The sequence below is a fragment of the Pristiophorus japonicus genome, chromosome 1 (genome assembly GCF_044704955.1).
Source record: "Pristiophorus japonicus isolate sPriJap1 chromosome 1, sPriJap1.hap1, whole genome shotgun sequence".
Lineage (NCBI taxonomy): Eukaryota > Metazoa > Chordata > Chondrichthyes > Pristiophoridae > Pristiophorus > Pristiophorus japonicus.
In genome coordinates this window covers 420,341,734-420,362,222 of record NC_091977.1, presented here as the reverse complement: position 1 = coordinate 420,362,222, position 20,489 = coordinate 420,341,734, and the positions used below count along the sequence as shown (strand labels likewise).

Sequence of the window (20,489 nt, the reverse complement as noted above, 5' to 3'; positions counted from 1 at the left end):
GTTGTGCAGTCAGATGTGACTGCATCTTCTGCGTCCGAACCTCGAGGACGCGGGCGCGCTCCGAAGCGCGTGCAGAGAAGGCCTTGCACAAGAATCGCAGGCGCCTCCGGGACCACCAGGTAATTCCGTTAAAAATTCTTGGGTTGGAGGCATTTGTCCGAAGGAAACCTCTGACCCGAATTTCAGGCCCATTAATGTCGGGGATATGATTAAGAAGTTTGCAGATGATACTAAAATTGGCTGTGTGGTTGATAATGAAGAAGAAAGCTGTATACTGCAGGAAGATATCAATCAACTGGTCAGGTGGGCAGAACAGTGGCAAATGGAATTTAATCTGGAGAAAGTGTGAGGTAATGTATTTGGGGAGGGCTGATAAGGCAAGGGAATACACATTAAATGGTAGGACACTGAAGTGCAGAGAAACAAAGGAACCTTGGAGTGCACGTCCACAGATCCTTGAAGATAGCAGGCCAGGTATATAAGGTGGTTAAGGCGGCATGCAGCATACTTGCCTTTATTATTCGAGGCATAGAATATAAGAGCAAGGAGGTTAAGCTTGAACTGTATAAAACAATAGTTAGGTCACAGCTAGAAGTACTGCATGCAGTTCTGGTCACCACATTACAAGTAACATGTGATTGCACTAGAGAGGGTACAGTGGAAATTTAAAAGGATGTTGCCTGGACTGAAAAATATTAGCTTTGAGGAAAGTCTGGATAGGCTAGGTTTGTTTTCTTTGGAACAGAGGAGGCTGAGTGTATAAAATTATGAGGGGCCTAGATAGAATGGATAGGAAGGGCCTATTTCCCTGAGCAGAGGGGTCAATAACCAGGGGGCATAGTTTTAAGGTGGTTGGTGGAAAGTTCAGAGGGGATTTGAGGGGGTGCTTCTTCATCCAGAGGGTGGTGGGGTTCTGGAACTCACTGCCTGAAAGGGTGCTAGAGGCAGAAACCCTCACCACATTTACAAAGTACTTGGATGTGCACTTGAAGTGCCGTAACCTACAGGCCTATGGACCAAGAGCTGGAAAGTGGGATTAGGCTGGATAGCTCGTCGGCCGTCGCGGACACGATGGGCCGAAATGGTCTCCTTCCGTGCTGTAAATTTCTATAATTCTATGACATGAACACCTATTGGAAATGTAGGCAAATCTGGTAGCTAATTTGCTGACAGAAATGCCCCACAAACAGCACGAGATGACTGCCCAGTTAATCTTTTTTTTGAAGTTTTTGAAGAATTGTTGATTAGGACACTGGGAAATCTCCCTGCTCTCATTCGAATAGTGGATAGAATCTTTTACGTCCACCTGAACAGGCATAGCTTAATTTCTCATCAGAAAGTTGGCACCTTCTAGCATTCCCTCAGTACTACACTGGAGTGTCAGCACAAACTATGTGCTCAAGTCCTGAAACAAGACTTAAAACCACAACCTACGGATTCAGGAGACCATGCTAAGCTGACACACAAAATCAACCAGACACCACAAGAAATAATGAATTCAAACTTGTTATTTGAATTATACTTATCTTCATTCGGTGCTAGACTATTCCTGTGCCATACGTACAAGAGCAAAATTTTGAAGTGTCCATTATGGAGGTTTCACTGTATATCAATATATCTCCTGTGTGATTTTAGCCATATTTTATTAAACACATAGATCTACTTACTCTTTCTAAAATCATAATCCTATGTTTTTCCTCAGACATATGGATGGTTTCACTGTAATAAAAGTAAACAGAGCTTTGATTAATGCAGTGAAAACAGGACATTCAAGTATAAATATTTCCATGCTTTCTCTAGCTAACAACTTTCAAAGAGCTCCAGATAAACAACCAGAAGCAGATTTTGCACTGTAGTAGGTACACTCATTGAGGTAGTGTTCAAGTCTTCTCTGCACCACCACCCCCCTCCGCCCGCCCCCCCCCCCCCCTGACTCCCAAATGTACAATTCCTCAAGAAGGGCCTGTGCCATCGGGCTTCTTAAATTCAGGATAAGTGGGGACAGGAGGAAGGGATAAAGGGATAAAGGAAGGGATAAAGAAAAAAAAAGTCTAAGCAACCATGTTTTTTTTTTTAAATAGAAACTATTTAGATTGCAAATGCTATCTAATGAATGTTTATGCTAAGCTCAAGATGTTACAGCGGGTCAAGCAGAATGGTCCATTATCTTACCAACATGTTCTTACAAAGTGGGAAAAGTACATTGCGCACTCAAAAATCCACTTTGATAATCTTTGGAAATACCAGATGCAAGATTATGTGGCTAAAAACTCAGAAAAAGTTGGCTATTCAGACAAACAGACAAAAATGCAGCATTCATGCAACTTAATCAATGAGATTTCCAAATTGAGACGAGAAATGGAAATTTCCAATTACAAATGAAATTGACCAATTTTGGAATGGATTTGGAATGAGGTTGAGGAACCAACTAGCCATCATGCCATATTTAATACAGTGGGGCTTCAAGAGGTATTTTTGAATGAGTGGCTGTTCCTTTACATGTAGAATCACAGTGCAGTTTTGTCCAGAGGCAAGAGGGAGAAATAATTAAAATTGAATGGTCCAAAAATTGCTGAAGCAGGCCAATGTCCGCTGTTTAATCGTGCCAACGCTATTTTGCCCTACAAGTTGCTGGAAGTGCAAGATGGAAAGGGATCTGAGTGAACAGGGCACGTAACTGTACCTCCTCAGTCAATCAGATTGAAGGATTGCGAAAATAACAGCGCAGGTTCTGAACAAGGAAGTAAGTGCAAGTGAGAATGGTCAATTAAATGTCAGCTCAGGGACAGAAAGAGAGGGACAGAAACCCTGAATTGAGAGAAAAAAAATGAAAAATTAATAATTTTTTTTAATTGCCAACAATTAAAACCTGAAGGAATGATATTCCACGCTTGTAATAGTTAAGTTTCCGTGCAAGAAAGGGTGATGAAAAGTCACAAAGCTAATGACGGAGCAGCGCCTCTTGAACAGCAACTTTTGGATTTCTACTTTTCATGGTGCATCTGCCCTCACCATAAATTGCTGTGGCATTTGTACTTAAATAACCGAGTACTATTAGACCCGCCGTTATTTTGACAGCAATTTTGGGGCCAATGTTGTTTCTCCATTACTTTTAAAGATGACAAAAAAGAAGTCCAGTGGCTAAAAGCAATTAGCAGATGTTGTTTGCCGTTTATTTGCATGGACATATTACCAAAATGCAAGTATAGACCGGCACCAAGATAAGGGCAATAGGATGTACCTTATATTAGCAGTTCCTTTCCTGCACGTGGAATTGCAGAATTTTCTCGAATTATTGTTGGATTGTCAGATAAACAACAACAACAACTTGTATTTATATAGCACTTTTAATGTAGTGAAACGTCCCAAGGCGCTTCACAGGAGTATTATGCAATAAAAATTTGATACCAAGCCACAAGTAGAAATTAGTGCAGGTGAGGTATGTTTTAAGGAGCTTCTTGAAGGAGAAGAGAAAGGTAGAAAAGCGGAGAGATTTAGCAAATGAGTTCCAGAGCGTGGGGCCTGGGCAACAGAAGGCATGGCCACCAATGGTTGAGCGATTATAATCAGGAATGCTCAAGAGGGCAGAATTAGAGCAGACATCTCTGGGGGGTTGTGGGGCTGGAGGAGATTAGAGATAGGGAGGGGCAAAGCTATGGAAGGATTTGAAAATGAGGATGAGAATTTTGAAATCGAGGAGCTGCTGAACCAGAAGCCAAATGTAGGTCAGCGAGCATAGAGGTGATGAGGGAGTGAGACTTGCTGCGAGTTAGGACACGGGCAGCCGAGTTTTGGATCACTTCTAGTGGGAGGCCAGCCAGGAGTGCATTGGAATAGTCAAGTCTAGAGGTAACAAAGGCATGGATGAGGGCTTCAGCAGATTAGTTGAGGCAAGGGTGGAGACGGACAATGTTACGAGGTGGAAATAGGCGGTCTTAGTTATGCTGTGGCTATGTGGTCGAAAGTTCATTTCAGGGTCAAATATGACACCATAATAAACACCCAGTAATCCAGGTAATCTCTTCTGCAAAAGTACAATATTTTGAGCTATTTTGAATTTTTTTTTAATAAAAAGTCTTTTTGGTGGCAGCAGGTATTAATATAAAGAAAACAAGTGAGATTTTGGGGACTAGAACTACAAGGAATAATTTGCTTTCGTGACTGAATGAAGCTTGCTCTGTGGCATCCAAGATTAAATTAATTACTGCAGGTCTATCAAAGTTATTACAACAGACTATTCCTGTAAATCCCAATTTGTTGCAGCAAAAGTAGTCTGCACTTCATCCTCTTTCAATGGTAAAGATGACTTTTCTGACAATTGCTTGGCCAATTTTGACTGTAATCAATCAGGCAAGAAATAGAACTTCCTTCCAGTCTCCTTAACTGAGAAACTATCTGATGAGTCTAAAGTAGTCTGGAGGTAAAAAGTTCTTGCATTGGAGAGCTATTCGGCCATATAAAAGGCAACACTTGTCAGCTACTGGCAGAATGTGAAGCTCTCCAAGGCGATTGTGTAGCTCCTGTAAAGTCCTCCAGCTGTGGACCAAAAATAAGCCATGCTTGTCGCTTTCGAGGAGGAAAATAAAACAAATTTTGAAAAGTCATAAGAAGTCTAAATTTAAGTTAGGAAAAAAATAACTCCATGCCTGAGACAGGACCCAACAGAATAAGATACCCAGAGTGGACTAGGTCATGGGCAACCTCCTCCTTTCCCTGGCATTTAGTACCAGAAATCCAATTTCCTTTGAGAAACTGCAGGATCAGGTTCATCACTTGAACATTTAAAAGAATTTTGGGGTTGTTGGTGACAACAGGGCTCAACAAGGATATTCTCTCTAATTCTTGAATGATATAATGCACTAAAGCAAATGTTTTGTTGATACCAAAAGAAAAGTACAGCATAGGGTAAACATGTCTATAAGCGTACACAAATTAGTTTAATTCTGTACTGAAAGAAAAAAAGCAAGAAATAAAATAACCTATCCAGAGTTGGTTTCATTTCCTCAGGTGATGCCATCCTCCAGAATTGGGAAAATTAAGGAATGAGCCACAATTAAGTCTTCAAATGCCAAATATCATTTTCTGGACAAGAGGGCAAGCAGATTACTTGCTCCTAGACTTCTGCTTATGGTGCCTCTAAACTGTCACTAAAAAGATCCCTGAAGCGAGTCCAGGTTGAGTTAATGACCACATTTGTTCCCTTGCTATGGAGCAGGGACTCATCTGCTTGGTTCATCTCCTAAGGGCACATCTAAAATAGATAACTCACCACTTTGGGAACTGAAGAAATGTGCATTGGTATAATCTTACAATTATTAGTTTCATGCAACAGCAAAGCATCATTTCTTTTAAACTAAAATAACTGAAATTAAGTGCTTATTATCCAGCTTAACTGTAAAAATATTGTATGCTAGGTGGCTACTCACCGTACAGTCGTGGTGCTTGCCTCCATTGCGGAGTCTATTCTTCCATCCTCCACTACTGCAGTAACAGATGCCAGTCTTTCTGAGTCAAATGGAGTGTCAGGCCCAGAAGCAGCAGAAGCCTCAGCTCCAGAAGGTCCAGGTGAAGAAAAGGCAGAACAAACCAGTACATTACTTCGCAACCTGTTGAGTTCATCATCAAGCTTTTTCTTTTCTTGTAGCAAAGTAGCTCTGTCTGCAGAGAGGGTTTCTATCAAAACTGAACACACAATAAATGCACTTAGAACTATGCACCTCAACACAAGATTTCAGCTATCCAAAGCAACAAATATTAGTACTACATTGTTTATCATAACATGTAACGAGCAGAGTTTGTCAACAGCTAACTACTTAGCTTCATGGAGATTGATCGACTAAACATGAATTAATCTCTTTAAATTAGTAATGCAACACACTATTGGGTATCTGAAGTCACCATGTGAACATGTATGCGCACAAGAATACAGTACTGAAAAAAATTCCGCCACTATTAGTATTGTACCCGGTGTCGTCATATATACATACATGAATACATTTAGATCAATTTTACAAGCCAATATTTTAAACCCATCATCAGTCAGACAAGACTGCTTTTAATGACAAAAAGCTTTCAAATATCGAACACTAGTGTGTCAATAGTCTGCAACAACGATTAAAGGCAGACTCTTGAAATCCAACAATATTTTAGCATGCATGTTACCTAATATTTACAACAGTACTCCCAGCCATGATTCAGCTTAGGGAAAATCTTAAAATGCTATGTAGACAACAGCTTAGGATATGATTTGATGAAATACATTTTTGAAGCACAAGGGAAATCAAGTAATTACAAATTTCATACATTTAATGAAAGCAAAATCATCCAAGTTATAACATTATGTTTACAGTTACCCCTTTAAGAGTGCTAGAAGGTCTGATGTAACATAGAATGCAGGTTCTACTCATCCCAACACTATCGATACCCAGTGGCATATTTTTCTCTTTGCACCTGCGAGTAATGGAGGAGAAAGTTGGACAGGCTCTTCCTCCTACTTTTTGCTTCTATGCCCTTTGCCCCGGTAATCCTTGATGCTCAAGTTTAGTAAAAGGAAAACCTGTCCCACTAAATGTTGATTGGTAACTAAGGCTGAGAGGAGGAAGTCATTTATCAATTATGATTAATAGGTGATAAAATCTTTCATGCTACTATTAATGGATCTCTTATGGCATTGGCTGCTACCGTGGGTGACGTGACAGCAAAGTAAAGTTGTGTGTTTAGGTTGTCCTCTGAGGACTCTCAACATTTATTGCTGTAAGTAGTGCCCAAGGTCAGAGTTTAATTGCTGTTTGATAATAGAAGTATGGTTGTAAATTTCTAGCTCTATGTCTGATAAAAACAGCACAAGTGACTTGCGGTTAAAGTGTTCCAGTTCACCTCTATCCTTTTCTTGTTGTTGAGTAAGCTTTTTCAGTTTATCATTCAGCTCATTTATAATTTGTTCTTTCTTCATTTTTTCTCGAGTTAGGACCGTGTTGAAGTTAGTCTGAAAAACAAATTATTTGAGAATGTAATTCAAGATCTATATAATCAGCACATTAGTTAACCAATGTGCCCTGCAGGCTACACTATGTTCTCTGTGAGCTGTTTCTCTCAGTGTGTGGCTCCATTAAATTTCTGCACATATGCAGTATTTACAATGTAAAAGCTTGTGAGCGACATGCCTGGGAACTTGAGATTATTGCACAGCTGCGCATGGGCGCAGCTTAGCGGCAACATTACTGGTAACCCACATGTTTAATAGTACTTTCATAGTAACTACAATGGGCCGGGTTTTCGGCAGGTTTGCGACTGGGTTTTCGCTACGATTTGACCCTCTGCGGCGAAAACCCGGTTGCAAAGCCCGGACGGGATCCTCGGGTATCTGTTTGCGGCGGCGCTTTTAAGTACCGCCAGGGAGAGGTATGCCGACGAGCAACAACGCGGATTGCATTTACGTCGGACTTTCGGCACTCCCCCGACCCATACGCCGCGCCCAGAATAGTGACAGTGTCAGCAGCGTTAAGTATGAAAACCTGCAAAAAAGACAAGTTAAAGTTTTTATTTTTTTTTCAGCGATTCGATAGATAAAGATCTTGTAAATGTTTTTGGAATTTTTTTCTTTCTTCTCTCTTCCCACCCCCCCCTCTCTCTCCCCTCCCCCCCCCCCCCACCACCAAGGCCTCTTCGCCGCCCCCCCCCCCCACCACCACCAAGGCCTCTTGCAGTGCTCCCGGCCGCGGACTAAAGTTACTGACTCGCGGCTTGCGCTGCAAATGCTTGTGCAATGCCTCCCTTACCAATCCTGGTGCATAAGTAAAACCCGAAAGTTCGGCCTAAAACCAGTAGCACAGTGAAAACAATAAGTTTCACGTATCGCTACAGTTTTCGGCAAAAAACCCCGAAAGCCGAAAATCTGGCCCAATGAGTTTCTTCAGGCAAAATAATGATAAAGGATTTACATTCAAAATACAATTAAAAAGTCCTGTTAATGGAACACAAGTAAATGCAGCTATGGCATGCATGTTATACAAGTGTACTCTTCTGCTCAGAATATCAGGTATAACAAAATGAAGTAAAAAACCTAAAACTCCCAACTTGGAAAACAAAAAATATCTTACCTTGCAAATAATGTACAGGTAGAGCGTCCCAAATCTGGAAATGCCTGGGCCGAGGCAAGCGGGGGGGGGGGGGGGGGGGGGTGAAGTCTGGTGGCACAGTGGGGGGAGGCCAGTCCAGCGGCCAAGCGGGGGGGATTTTGGAACATTTTCCAGATTCCGGGCAACCCCAGCACGGAGTCCGGATCATTTTGAATTTCGGAACTCCGGATTTCAGACGTTCAACCTGTATAAGTTTGTGCTAATATTGGCACATGCTTTGAACTTCATTAAAAAGTACATGCTGGCAAAGTGGCAAAGTACTTCATGTAAAATATTGTGGGATTTCAGTAAGGGAGGGGGGGGGGGGGGGGGGAAGAGAGGGGGGAATATTATGATGGATTGAATTACATAGAAACATAGAAAATAGGTGCAGGAGTAGGCCATTCAGCCCTTCTAGCCTGCACCGCCATTCAATGAGTTCATGGCTGAACATGAAACTTCAGTACCCCCTTCCTGCTTTCTCGCCATAACCCTTGATCCCCCGAGTAGTAAGGACTTCATCTAACTCCCTTTTGAATATATTTAGTGAATTGGCCTCAACTACTTTCTGTGGTAGAGAATTCCACAGGTTCACCACTCTCTGGGTGAAGAAGTTTCTCCTCATCTCGGTCCTAAATGGCTTACCCCTTATCCTCAGACTGTGACCCCTGGTTCTGGACTTCCCCAACATTGGGAACATTCTTTCTGCATCTAACCTGTCTAAACCCGTCAGAATTTTAAACGTTTCTATGAGATCCCCTCTCATTCTTCTGAACTCCAGTGAATACAAGCCCAGTTGATCCAATCTTTCTTGATAGGTCAGTCCCGCCATCCCGGGAATCAGTCTGGTGAACCTTCGCTGCACTCCCTCAATAGCAAGAATGTCCTTCCTCAAGTTAGGAGACCAAAACTGTACACAATACTCCAGGTGTGGCCTCACCAAGGCCCTGTACAACTGTAGCAACACCTCCCTGCCCCTGTATTCAAATCCCCTCGCTATGAAGGCCAACATGCCATTTGCTTTCTTAACCGCCTGCTGTACCTGCATGCCAACCTTCAATGACTGATGTACCATGACACCCAGGTCTCGTTGCACCTTCCCTTTTCCTAATCTGTCACCATTCAGATAATAGTCTGTCTCTCTGTTTTTACCACCAAAGTGGATAACCTCACATTTATCCACATTATACTTCATCTGCCATGCATTTGCCCACTCACCTAACCTATCCAAGTCACTCTGCAGCCTAATAGCATCCTCCTCGCAGCTCACACTGCCACCCAACTTAGTATCATCTGAAAATTTGGAGATACTGCATTTAATCCCCTCGTCTAAATCATTAATGTACAATGTAAACAGCTGGGGCCCCAGCACAGAACCTTGCGGCACTCCACTAGTCACTGCCTGCCATTCTGAAAAGTACCCGTTTACTCCTACTCTTTGCTTCCTGTCTGACAACCAGTTCTCAATCCACATCAGCACACTACCCCCAATCCCATGTGCTTTAACTTTGCACATTAATCTCTTGTGTGGGACCTTGCCTTGACTTGGTTTTTGAATAAAATGTGATTTTGCAAAGTTTGGAACCAAAGCCAGAATGCCATATAAACAGGCGCTGATTCAAAAATCATCACTCAGCTGTCCAGATACAACCATGGCAATTATAACATAAGAAATAGAAGCAGGAGTAGGCTATTTGGCCCCTCGAGCCTCAAGATAGAAAGACTGACCCCAAACCATCAGGTATTCAATTGAATATCATTTTTAATTAGGCCCCTTCCCCATGCCAACTATACATCTACAAACAAACTACTGTTTGCTATCACACGAGAAAAAAGTCAAACTAATTAATTTTATACGAACTTCTTCTAAGTCTGTGCTCACAGTCCAAGCACTAGATTATTGATTCCTCATAGCAATTGAAAATTTGTTCATGATCCAACCCTGAGAAAAGTGCTTAACTGCATATCAGCCATTTCCCCCTACAATGAATAGTTCAGTCCTTTGGAACTGCGAGACCCAGAATTATCATTGTGCATATCACTGAATTTTGGTCTACGAGGTTAGGAATCCTGTTAAAAGTAGTGTCCAATACTGCATAGTATACTTTAAATGTGACCTCAATAATGATTGTTATGAAAAGTTAGAACAGCTAGTTTCACAACTTTGTCAAATGCATACAATGGATTCCAATATATAATTATCTTTGTTAATAGCTGCTTTACATTGACTGGATATTATCAATGAATGGGCAATGATCATATTCACCTTGGTCAATAGACATCCCTGCATTTTGCACACATTTCATGTTTCCTGTTCTGATGTACTTAATTGTGCATTTATCTACATTAAGATCCACTTACTTTTGATTGCTCCACTTATTTTAATTGAGCCAAATCATTAAACACAGTGAATTTCTCATGTTCATTTCCTAACCACATAGCTTGGTATAAAAAAATTACCAGAATGTTTCCTTTGCATAATATTTGCATTTATAAATTGCTTTGTCACACTCGTGCCTCAGTCTTTGATACAATAATTTTTGATGCATAGTAACTGTTGATATGTAGACAAATGTGGCAGCAACATCTAATGATCAGCCACGAGATGAATGATCAGTTAGTTGAGGGAAAAGAGTTGACTGGGAGAACCTCCTAAATTGTGTCATTTCCCTGCTCTTCTTTGAATTGTGCCGTGAGATAACCAATCATCATCATAGGTAGTCCCTCGGAATCGAGGAAGACTTGCTTCCACTCTTAAAATGAGTCCTTAGGTGGCTGTACAGTCCAATTCAAGAGCCACAGTCCCCGTCACAGGTGGGACAGATAGTCGTTGAGGGTAAGGGAGGGTGGGACAGATTTGCCGCACACTCTTTCCGCTGCCTGTGCTTGATTTCTGCATGCTCTCGGCAATGAGACTCTAGGTGCTCAGCGCTTTCCCGAATGCACGTCCTCCACTTAGGACAGTCAATGGCCAGGGACTCCCAGATGTCAGTGGGGACGTTGCATTTTATCAGGGAGGCTTTGTAACGTTTCCTCTGCCCATCTTTGGCTCGTTTGCCGTGAAGGAGTTCAGAGTAGAGCGCTTGCTTTGGGAGACTTGTGTCTGGCATGCGGACAATGTGGCCTGCCCAGCGGAGCTGATCAAGTGTGGTCAGTGCTTCAATGCTGGGGATGTTGGCCTGGTCATGGGCGCTAATGTTGGTGTGTCTGTCCTCCCAGGGGATTTGTAGGATCTTACTGAAACATCGTTGGTGGTATTTCTCCAGCGACTTGGTGTCTATTGTACATGGTCCATGTATCTGAACAAGCAACAAGTTTAATGTCTCATCTGAAGGATGAAAACTCTAACAATGTAGCACCTCTTCACTATTGTATTGGGTGCAAGAATTTTAAGAACAACTATCTGTCCCAGATGAGAGTGCCAACAAGGGAGCCAAGCTGAAACACATTTTACAGTATGAACCAAGAATAGTGCAAACAGGGGATCCAAAACACAAACAAGTAGGGGAAGTAGTTTTTGTTCAAAATGTTCTTTTTATTGAGATTACTCCTTTTTACAATTTTATCATTGCCATGGAGCCCATTAAGACCTTTTCCCTGCTAGGCTGCTATGGTGATGCCAACTAAAGGTAGTGTCACATAGCTGCTCAAACCAGCCTGTAGAACTTCCTAAGCTCAGGAAACATGGGCTGGGAAATTTGCTATTCAATTAGATTATGGCTGATGTGCACCTTAATTCCATTTACCCATCTATCATCAATATCTCTTCTGGTAAATCGAACAAAATTTGACATCAAGCCTCATAAGGAGATATTAGGACAGGGTATAGGTTTTAAGGAGCAACTAAAAAGGAGGCGAGAGAGGTAGAGAGTTGGATAGGTTTTGGGAAGGAATTCCAGAGTAGGGCCTAGGCAGCTAAAGGCATGGCCCTCCAATAATGGAACAAAGGAAATCAGGGATGTGCAAGAGACCAGAATTGGAAGAACACAGAGATCGGAGGTTTGCAGAACTGGAGGAGTTATTGGCAATGATCCCATGTACCGGATCATAAAACCTGGGCAATCTCAGCTGTCAACCTTGCAAAGTCCTCTTCATTTGGGGACTAATGCCTAATTTGGGAGACACATCAATAACAGAGTATGATCTTTCAGCTAACATTTAAACTTCATTCATCACCACTGTTTAATGCATCCTATCCTACCGGCAGGACAGACCCACTGGAGGTAGGGGCATAGTTGCAGAGTCAGGTGGGAGTCACCCTGGGTGTGCTCAACATTGACTCTGGACCCCATGGTTAACAAGGCCAAGGAAATCTCCAGCTGATTTACATTTACAACCTTACTCCTCCCCACTAAACACTCAACTAATGAATCAGTTCTAAATGATGTTGACCACTTAAGGCATAGAATGTACTCGGAGTGAAGGGTGGCAATGTCGAGCACCAAGAGTGATTCAGTACTAAAAGCACTGACTAATCTGCGGAGTTCTGAAAGATGCAGCTGCTAGATTGAGCCTGCGCCAGCTGGTGAGAACCAACACAACGGACTAGTCTGCTTGCTCTTGTCATCACCAAACCACCAGTCACGGACACATTTATCAGCTTCACAACAAGCACAATCCCCATCGTGTCATATGGCACTATTGCCGTGCTAACTGCGACAGACGAAGGAAAATAATCCAAAATTGGTAATTCATGAGACACAAAAGGCCATCAGTGGAAATCAATCCAGGTTCATTGGAGAATAGCCTTACCACACCCACTCGAGTGGTGGCAGACAGTGAAAAGATTCCATGAACATCTCAATCAAATATGGTGGAACCCAGTAAATGAGTGCAAAAGACATGTCTGACGTGTTTATAAACATCTTCAACAAAAAAATATCAAGTGGGTAAAGTAGCCTCCTTCCAAGGTCTCTTAGCCAATTGGGTTCACTCCATCTGACATTAAAAAGTAGGTAAGTACACTCGACATCACAATGGCGATGGGCCCTGATAAAATCTCAGTTGTGACAGTGCAAGACCGTTGATCCAAAATTGGGCAGAATCCTTCCAATCTCAAGGGAAATAGAGCAACCTTTAAAAGGAATCAGTTCTACAGTTTGGGAAAAGAAAAAAGCTTCCACATCTCAAAACAAAAGCCCCTTATTTTTGCTGTTTTAGATATCACAGATATCTGTATAAATATAATTTTATGATGGGAAGATCAACTGACCAAAGTTTTAGTTATTTTCCAAAGCTATTATGATTTCCTCCCCGAAGGAAGAACTTGCCTATAGCAGGTAATCAGAGATCACTTGGAAGCATGGTCTTCATTTTTCCTTGAATGTCATGACACCTTCACATGTAAAGCTCACATTCAACTGAGCCTACTATTTTGACATTTTCATGGCTCAACATTGCACAATTGACACTTGTTCTTTTAGTGTTCTTTAGGATACAAAGCCATTTTTGTTTGGTTCCCAATAATTACTGAGTTTTAGTCCTTTCAGCATTGAACTGCAAATGTTCATGCAGCTGAGCAGTTAATGCTAAATAAAGCATTTTTGTTTTTTGTTAGACATTCATTAGAAGTGATTTATCACAGCACTGAATAACTGACCTTCAATTTGAAATTCAGCATCCATGGTATTTGACTACAAAATTTAGTGAATTCATAAAATGTCCTTAATCGAACAAAAGTGCTATATGAACTCTCAGCACACCTGCTCCAATCCTGATCTTGCTGTTCAAATTCAATTAAGAATTAATAGGAGTCAAAAGTAGATCACTGAAATTTCATGTCTTCTTTCCTCCATGGTCAACACTGGAGGTTTACTGTAAACAATTTCTGCTGTAGGTCAGTCTAGAAAACGGAATGTAAAAAATCCTGATATTCAACGAGGATCATAGAAACATACTGCAAAGGAGGCCATTCTGCCCATCATGCCCATGCTGTCTCTTTGAAAGAGCAGTCCTGCTTAGTCCCACATCCCCGTTTTTTGTCTGTAACCCTATAAGCTCCTCGTCCTCAAGTACCTGTCCCTTTTAAAATTATTTATGGAATCAGCTTCCACCACCTTTTCAGTAGTGTTCCAGATCCCGACAATAGTGTAAACATTTCTCCTCATCTCCTCTCCAGATTTTATTACAAATGGTCCCCAATACTAGGTTTTCCCTTATTCTGATTGACTGATTTCCATTATTCTCCTCACAAGCCTTCGTATTTCGAAGGCTCAAAGCACAAGTACTCTGGAGAACACCCACTCATGCCCCAATGTTGCTACTCGGCATAAACGTTATGCAGCACCTCGAGTCTCATCGCCGCGAGCATGCAGAAACCAAGCACAGGCAGCGGAAGGAGCATGCGGCAAATCAGTCCCACCCACCCTTTCCTTCAACGACTGTCTGTCCCACCTGTGACAGAGACTGTAATTCTCATATTGGACTGTTCAGTCATCGAAGAACTCATTTTTAGAAAGGAAGCAAGTCTTCCTCGATTCCGAGGGACTCCTATGATGATGATGATATGCAGTGTATACCGAGTGACTTCAAAAACACATGGAACAATCTTTTACAGAAACCATTGATGCATCATGACTTAATTGAGCTGCTGCTATAAGTTGTTGAAATGCAAAACATCTACTTTATTTGAATTGTCCAAGATGTAATTTGAAGCAGGCATCAGTTTTAATAGTACAGCCTATACAAAGACAGAACAACTTTGTTATTTTATTTCTTTCACTGGTTTGACTGAATTGAGTCACCTCGCTGCTGTAGGATTATTCTGTTAAATCAGGTTTGAATCCACTACAGCATAATGTAGATAAACAAGTGTCCAAGTTAAAATGCAGTCTGTATGGGTAGTTAACAGTAATGTAACTAGTTTTACTGACAACAGAGAAACAGCAGCAAAGCAGAATAAAAGAACTGCAGATGCTCAGGTCGTTGAATATATTCAAGACAGAAATTGATAGATATTTTGGATATTAAGGAAATCGAGAGATATGGGGATAGTGCGGGAAAGTGGAGTTGAAGTAGATCAGCCATGATCTTATTGGATGGCGGAGCAGATTCGAAGAACCGAATGACCTACTCCTATTTCTTATGTTCTTATGAAAAGAGAAAAACAAACATTGCGACACAAATCTGAAATTATATTCCACATCAATAGGAAGAGCAAGTGCAATATTGAGGTATTTAAATACTGCATACGCTGTTTCATTTTAATATGTTTTTACTTGGCTTCTAAAAATAGTACTATATTGAAGGACAGCCGTAATAAGTTTCATTGCTCTTGCTATTATTTAGTGTCCCAATGCTGGCTTCTCCAAGCCAGGAGGGCAGTGCCAACTGAAACCATGTATACATCAGAGGGTCATCTTGATCGTGCATAAAGTGAAAGATAGTGTCGGCAGAGTGTCGTACAAACAAGATGGCTTAATAAAACAGCTGGAAAAAATAAAGGTGCAATTACTGTGAACAATCAGCCATAGGAATTACAACCCGTGAAACACATTTTTTTGCCGATAATGAATACAACTTGTATGTACATAGCACATTTCATATCCTCAGAACATTCAAAGCGCTTCACTTTTGAAGTGTAGTCACGGTTGTATGTAGGAAAGGCGGAGTCAATTTGCGCACAACAAGGTCCTCCCAACAGCAATGTCATAATATCCAAATAATCTGTTCCAAAATGTTGAGATAAATATTGACCAGAACACAGGGATAACTCCACTGCTCTTTTCGAAATAGTGCCATGGAATCTTTTACGTCTACCTGAGGGCAGGTGGGGTCTCGGTTTAACGTCTCATCCGAAAGGCGTCACACGTCTGACAGTGCAGCACCCCTTCAGTACTGCATTGGAGCGCACTCCTTCAGTACTGCATTGTAACTCAGAGGTGAGAGAGCTACCAACTGAGCCATGGTTGACAGCTTATGAACTTAGAACTACAACATTTAAAATCAAAACCATTTTAAATGTCAAATGTACAGAGTTATAAAATAGACATCAGGAAATCTACCTGTTGTTCAGCTATCAGTGATGTTTTAAGGCTTTGCAGTTCTTCATTCCTTTTTTCTAGTTGATCTAGTAAATTGGCCTTTTCTTCTTGAAACTTCCCTGTAAGGTCAGCAATAGCACTTGGTGGAGGACTCAAAATCACTGGTGCAGATGAAAGTGCAACTTCCCTGTATTAAAAGATTTTTTAAAAAAATGAAGCAGCAACTGCGGGTACAGGAAGATAAAATTCACAGTCTGTTTGGAGAATCATTATTGTACTTCTCACATCTGCATTTTAGTTACCCAAAATGTAATTTATTCTCATTAACTATACAGCTCAACATTGAATATATCTCATTATGTAAATGGAACTCAACTTCTTCATTCTATAAGAAATACTGTTCCTTTAAGAAATTTGCATCATATACACATCAACTGATCTAACATACAGCAGGTTGGGAAAGCAGGTCTTTAGTTCTTTGACTGGAGGAGAAAACACAAGATCCCAAGAAGAAGCAAGAGTACATAAACATTCACAAGTCACATCAGGTCAAAAGAATTAAGTACACCAGAGAGGGAAGCTTGGTGTGTGGTGGCTCAATTTCAAATAATTGGTAGAATTATATACAAGATAAGCAATCTAATATTTTTTCCTATACATTCAACTTCCACAAACCTTATTAACAGGGGTATACCAAAGAAGTGCAAAAACTGGAATTCTGAGGACCGACATATTCAAACAGTTTGGACCACAGCAGTGCCAAGGCTTCCATCATCCTCAGCTGTCTGGCCAATGTGCCCAGCTGTTTGAAATCCTCATCCTCTGGAGGACCGAGTGTTATCCTGAATGGGAGACTGTTATATATGTGGACTTGTATTTACTCTGTACAGCCACCTGAGGGCTCATCTCCTGGAGTCCCAAGGGATCCCATAATCCCTTGGGAGCACAGGTATTTAAGGAGGCTTCATAGGTTGGAGAGGCACTCTGGAGACCTGCAATAAAAGACTATGGTCACACTTTACTTTGAGCTCACAGTGTTCAGTTGGATTCTTTCTCCATACACTACAGAGACTATCTGTACTTTGCATTTGAAACGTGACAAAATCAATCAGGAGTTTATTACGCACATTCATGTAATATGCTCAAAGGAGATAGGGACTAACACAGGAATCGTGGAACTAGAAAAGGTCATTCAGCCCACTAAGCTCGCTCAACATACTATGTACAGTCACAGCCTTTTCATGGGTTCTGTTACACTAAATGAAACACTCAGTTCTACAATAGTTCCCATTCCTACAGAAACTTTCCATCAAGTTTGAACAGCAATGAAATTAGCACATCTGATTATCTTGCTGAACATTCAAACCTATTCTTAACTATGCTTTTAGTCTGCATTGTGTGGTGCCTTTTTGCATCTTCACAATGTTCCAGGGTGCTTCACACTGAATGAGTTACTTTTCAGAAGTGTAGTCACTGTTTTAATAAAAGGAAAATGCATTTCACAGATTCAGCGGACCTGCGTGGGAGCGGAAGCGGAGGCTTAAAAGGCAAGGCTCAACAGGCAACATTCGAAGGGGACGTCAGATTTTAAAAGTGACATTGGCACAAGGGAAGTAGCTGATTGGTAAGTGATTTTTGTTTCTCTGTTAAGTTAATACTTAATCTTTAAATAAAGGTTAGTTAAATCAGCTGGTTGCTGAGTAATTGTTGGGTGTGTTTTGCTGAGGTTTGGAGTTTAATTCTACTTGATAGTTCCGAGTGTAACTAGAGGGATGGTAGGGCAGCTCAGTCCCATGGATTGCACATCCTGTGGCATGTGGGAAATCCTGGATGCTTCGCGCAGCCGGGATGACATGTGCAGGAGGTGTCTCCAGCTGCACCAACTCGAGCTCTGTGTTTTGGAGCTTGAGTGGCGGCTGGAGTCACTGCGGTGCATCTGAGAGACTTAGAGCTACATGGATAGCACATTTCCCGAGGTGGTCACCCTGCAACTTAAGAGTGTGTAGGCAGATAGGGATTGGGTGACTGCCGGACAGAACAGGAGGACTAGGCAGGTAGTGCAGGAGTCTCCACCACCCCCACCCCCCCACCGAGTCCATCTCGTTCTCCAACCGGTACTCTGATCTGAGTACCAGTGAGGGCAATGGTGGCTCTGGGGAGTGCAGCCAGAGCCAAGTCCACGGCACCACGGGGAGGGGGGGGGGGGGGGAAAAGAGAGAGGAAGAAGGGAAGAGCTATAGTGGTAGGGAATTAAATAGTATGGGGAGCAGACAGGCGTGTCCCCAGGATGGTAAGTTGCCTCCCTGGTGCCAGGGTCAAGGATGTCACTAAGGGGCTGCAGGGTATTTATGGGGGGAGAGGGTGAACAGCCAGAGGACATGGTCCATATCGGGACCAACAACAGAGGTAGAAAGAGGGATGAGGTCCTGCAGGCAGAGTTTAAGGAGCTAGGAGAGAGATTAAAAAGCAGAACCGCAAAAGGTAGAAATCTCCAGATTACTCCCAGTGCCACGAGCTAGTGAGTACAGAAATAGGAAGATAGAGCAGATGAATATGTGACTAGAGAAATGGTGCAGGCGGGAGGGCATTAGTTTCCTGAGGCATTGGGACTGCTTCTGGGGGAGGTGGGACCTGTACAAGCCGGACAGGTCAGAGCCAGGACCAATATCCTCGTGGGGGGGGGGGGGGGGGGTTGCTAATGCTGTTGGGGAGGGTTTAAACTAGCTTGACAGGGGGATGGGAACCTGAAAATAGATTCAGGAGGGAGGGGAGTAAAGCTGGAATTAGAAAGCAAAAAGAAAGAAAGTGAGTTTGAAGGAGAGGGGAAACAAGCAAGAAAAAAGGCTAAAAAAAAAATTTAAAGGCACTTTGTCTAAATGCATGTAGCATTCGTAACAAAATAGATACAAATGAGTATGACCTGATAGCTATTACAGAAACATGGTTGCAAGATGACCAGGACTGGGAATTAAATATTCAGGGTTATTTGACAATCCGGAAGGACGGAGAGAAAAGAAAGGGAGGCGGGGTAGCTCCATTGATAAAGGATGGAATCACTGCAATAGTCAAAAATGATATTGGCTCAAATGATCAGGATGTTGAAACAGTTTGGGTGGAGATAAGGAATAATAATGGGAAAAAGTCACTGGTGGGTGTAGTCTATAGGCCCCATAACAGTAGCAACTCTATTGGTCGGAATATAAACCAGGAAAGAGTGGGGGCTTGTAAAAAGGGATCAGCAATAATCATGGGTGATTTTAACCTCCATATTGATTGGACAAATCAAATTGGTCAGGGTAGCCTTGAGGAAGAGTTCATAAAGTGCATAAGGGATGGGTTCCTTGAGCAGTATGTAACAAAACCAACCAGGGGCAGGCTATCTTGGATTTGGTCCTGTGTAATGAGACAAGATTAATAAATAAACAATCTTCTAGTAATGGATCCCCTTGGAATGAGTGATCAAAGCATGGTTGAATTTCAAATTCAGATGGAGGGTGAGAAAGTTGGATCTCACACCAGCCTACTAAGTTTAAATAAAAGGAGACTATGAAGGTATGAGGGCAGAGTTGGCTAAAGTGGACTGGGAAAATAGATGAAAGTGTAGGACGGTTGATGAACAGTGGCATACATTTAAGGAGATATTTCGTAACTTTCAAGAAAAATATATTCCAGTGAGGAGAAAAGGATGTAAAAAAGAAAAGATAGCCATCCGTGGCTAACTAAAGAAATAAAGGACGGTATCCAATTAAAAACAAGGGCATACAAAGTGGCCAAAACTTGGGAGGACAGAAGATTGGGAACTTTTAAAAACCAACAAAGAATGACTAAAAAAAATGATTAAGAAAGGGAAGATAGATTATGAAAGTAAACTAGCACAAAATATAAAGATAGCAATAGTTTCTATAGGTATATAAAAAGGAAAAGAGTGGCTAAAGTAAAATGTCCCTTAGAGGACAAGACTGAATAGGGGAATTAGTAATGGGAGAACATAGAGATGGCAGAAACTCTGAACAAATATTTTGTATCAGTCTTTATGGTAGAGGATACAAACAATATCCCAACAGTGGATAGTCAAGGGGCAATCGGGGGGGGAGGAACACAATCACTAAGGAGGTGGTACTCAGTAAGATAATGGGACTAAAAGTGGATAAATTCCCTGGACCCGATGGCTTGCATCCTAGAGTCTTGAGAAGTAGCAGCAGAGTTAGTGGATGCTTTGGTTGTAATTTACAAAAATTCTCTGGATTCTGGGGTGGTCACAGCAGATTGGAAAACTGCAAATTTAACACCACTATTTAAAAAAGGCAGACAAAAAGCAGGAAACTATAGACCAGTTAGTCTAACATCTGTGGCTGGGAAGATGTTGGAATCCATTATTAAAGAAGCAGTA

General features: G+C 41.7%; 1 protein-coding gene across 5 annotated transcripts in view; it reads right to left on the bottom strand.

Annotated features, from left to right (window-relative positions):
• Nucleotides 1-20,489, bottom strand: part of rb1cc1 (RB1-inducible coiled-coil 1) — a 251,120-nt gene that overhangs the window by 80,140 nt on the left and 150,491 nt on the right. For all 5 annotated transcript variants that reach the window (XM_070892346.1, XM_070892352.1, XM_070892360.1 and 2 more), the window contains 4 exons: nt 16,121-16,286; nt 6,877-6,985; nt 5,427-5,682; nt 1,668-1,719 (listed from right to left, as the gene is read on the bottom strand). In XM_070892346.1, the coding sequence (XP_070748447.1) occupies nt 1,668-1,719; nt 5,427-5,682; nt 6,877-6,985; nt 16,121-16,286 (583 nt within the window). The remainder of the gene's footprint in view (nt 1-1,667; nt 1,720-5,426; nt 5,683-6,876; nt 6,986-16,120; nt 16,287-20,489) is intronic.